Source organism: Pithys albifrons, chromosome Z, assembly GCF_047495875.1.
Source record: "Pithys albifrons albifrons isolate INPA30051 chromosome Z, PitAlb_v1, whole genome shotgun sequence".
In the NCBI taxonomy this organism is placed as follows: domain Eukaryota; kingdom Metazoa; phylum Chordata; class Aves; order Passeriformes; family Thamnophilidae; genus Pithys; species Pithys albifrons.
Genome location: NC_092497.1, coordinates 43,490,056 through 43,492,631, shown reverse-complemented (window position 1 = coordinate 43,492,631; position 2,576 = coordinate 43,490,056). Strand labels below are relative to the sequence as shown.

Sequence of the window (2,576 nt, the reverse complement as noted above, 5' to 3'; positions counted from 1 at the left end):
GGGAGAGGCTTTCCAACAAGGGCATGCAGTGACAGGAATGGCCCCGGGCTGGAAGAGGGTGGGACTAGCTCAGATGAAAGGGAGAAACTCCTTACTCTGAGGCACTGGAACAGGTTGTCCAGAGAAGTTGTAGATGTCCCATTCCTGGAAGTGTTCAAGGATAAGCTGGACAAGACTTCGAACAACCTGGTCTCTTGGAAGGTGTGCGATGCCTCTCAATGTCCTGCCACGACAGATCCTTCCCGACTTCATACGAACACAGCTGGGGTACGTGGGACGGTGGAAAAGGCGTCAGGTGCCCCTTGCCTGAGGCCACGCCCACGGGGCGGTGTTTGCCGCCTGGCCCCGCCCCCAACACGGTGCCCGCCCCCACCGTGCCGCGCGCGCCCCGCCCAGAGCTTGCATAGAGCGCGAGCCCGCCCGCGTCTCGCGGCGGCGGCGCGCGCGGCACGGATGAGGCGCATGCGCGCGGTGGGCGGGCGCTGGGCCGGCGGCGCGGCGAGCGGGGCACGCGCCGGCGGGTCCGCCGAGCAGGGGCAGCGCGGGGCGCGCGGCGGGCAGTGGCGCGGGGAGGCGCGGGGGTCCCCGCAGCTGCTGGCCGAGCGCTACGCGGACCTGGCCGCCAGCCACGGCGAGGCGCTGCGGCAGCTGGAGCAGGACGAGTGGCAGAACGCGCGGCTGCGCCTGGAGAACGTGAGGCTGCGGCTGGAGAACCGCCGCCTGCGCCGCGAGAACCGCTGCCTCTTCCAACAGGCTCTGCTGGGCCCCGGCCCCGACAAGCCCTCTACCGACCCGGGCGAGGAGGTGGAGGCCCTGCGCGCCCAGCTGGGACGGCTGCAGGAGAGACACCGCCGCGCCTTGCGACACCTGCGGCGCTGCCGGGTCGCCGGCGGGCAGGAGGCCTCGGGAGCTGAGGACGGCGAGTTGGACGAGCTGCTGCAGGAGGAGGACGAGCAGTCGTTGGATAAGAAGAGCCTGCTGCCGCCCGTGTAGGCGGCCCTGGGGGAGGGGGCGGTGTTGCCGGTCACTGCGAGCTCTGCCCGCCCGCCCTCTTGGCTGCCGCGTGGTAGAGTCGCCTCACCCCCTCCTCCTGCGTCCCTTGGCTGTGCCTCACTCTTAGGCGACAGAGGCCATCCCAAAGAAAGGGTGGGGCAGGAGTTCGAGTTCTTAATCCTTTTCCGGGATGTATACCCAGGAAGAATTGACCATAATCGAGAACTGGGCTCATCTGGGAAACGCGCGCTTGGAAGACGAGAGGAATGCCACAAAGCAGCGGTTGTTATGGAGAAAAGAACGGCTGAAGAGAACAGTTTATCTCGTGCCATCTCACAGCACTGAACTGTGTTACCTTTGGGGACCAGCTGTGGATCACCTGCTCTTTGAGTTAGTGACTTCATGCAGGCTTCAGGAGCCATGGAGACTGACTAGTTCTTAGTATGTGTTAGGAGAAGTGGAGGAAGCTTGAAATCTTTGTCAGTACTCCAGTAAAAGTTGATGATCATGTGAACTATAAATTGCCTTGGACACTTCCTGGAAAATGCTATTTGTATTTTTAATGATGGGACTTGTTCATCATCACATGAATTTTGCATTTTTACACAAAAGTGCACCTGATAAATAAAATAATGATACACCATATGACTGTCTTTAAGTGTGATTTTTAACAGGGAGTTACCTTCAAATTGTAGATGAAATGCTGTTCAGATCATTGCAATGAGCCTTAGCAAAACCCAAAGAACTGGTTACTTTTTTCTACCTTCCTCAGTTACCTACTATTTGAAACCAAATTAATTATTTTTCAGACCTCTGTCTCTTTAGAAAATTTATTGTTTGAAAGAAACCCTTTTACAGAACTGTGACACAGGCTATTTTTTGTAATGTTCCCTCATGTTTTGTCATTTAAAGGCTGGCTGATGCCTTCAGGTTTGAGATTGGTTTTTTAAAGCTTTAATAGCCAAGGTCTGTTTCAGCTTATAGTTAAAACTAATGTGAAAAGGTGGAATTCCATCGCTTTCTCTAAGTATGCTTGAGAATATGACTGCTGAGAAGAGTGGTTATTTCTGCACATGTCAGCCTTTAATCATAAAGTGACTAGTGCTTGTTAAGTATCTGCATCTGCAGCCTCAGGTGCATTCCAAAATGGAAAAACAACTTGGCATAGTATAGTCAATGCCTCCTTAATGAGAAAGTGTGGGTGGTGATGTTAGCTTGTTTTATAAACTTAAGTATTCTCATAAATACTTGTTAAAACTCAAGAGTTATGATACCTACAATACCAAAAGGTACTGCAGCAGTTTCCAATAAAGCATGAATACCCAGGCCACGAAAATAGTCTGTGAAAATATGATGACACAGGACTGTATTAAGATATAATGCTAGAAATACGTGACTGCATCAGGCATCATTTTCAAAAGTTACAAATACTGGGCACACAAAAAAGACCTTGGTCTTTCCTGATATCATATGCAAATTTTTTGAATTAACTTTTAGGACACTTGTACTAAATGGAGTTTTTTTGCAATGTTAATATAAAAGATTGTCTTTATGTTGACAAATTCTAAAACCTGCTGATTACA

The 2,576-nt window shown here is 51.9% G+C and overlaps 1 protein-coding gene across 1 annotated transcript; it reads left to right on the top strand.

Moving 5' to 3' along the window:
• The first annotated feature begins 453 nt into the window (after positions 1-453).
• TUSC1 (tumor suppressor candidate 1) lies at positions 454-1,638 on the top strand. Its single transcript, XM_071580748.1, has one exon. It carries the CDS (start codon positions 454-456, stop codon positions 991-993), a length of 540 nt encoding a protein of 179 aa, XP_071436849.1. The 3' UTR covers positions 994-1,638.
• Positions 1,639-2,576: the final 938 nt, after the last annotated feature.

Coding starts and splice junctions, on each gene's coding strand:
- TUSC1 (XM_071580748.1), top strand. CDS start 454: ATGAGGCGCATGCGCGCGGTGGGCGGGCGCTGGGCCGGCGGCGCGGCG.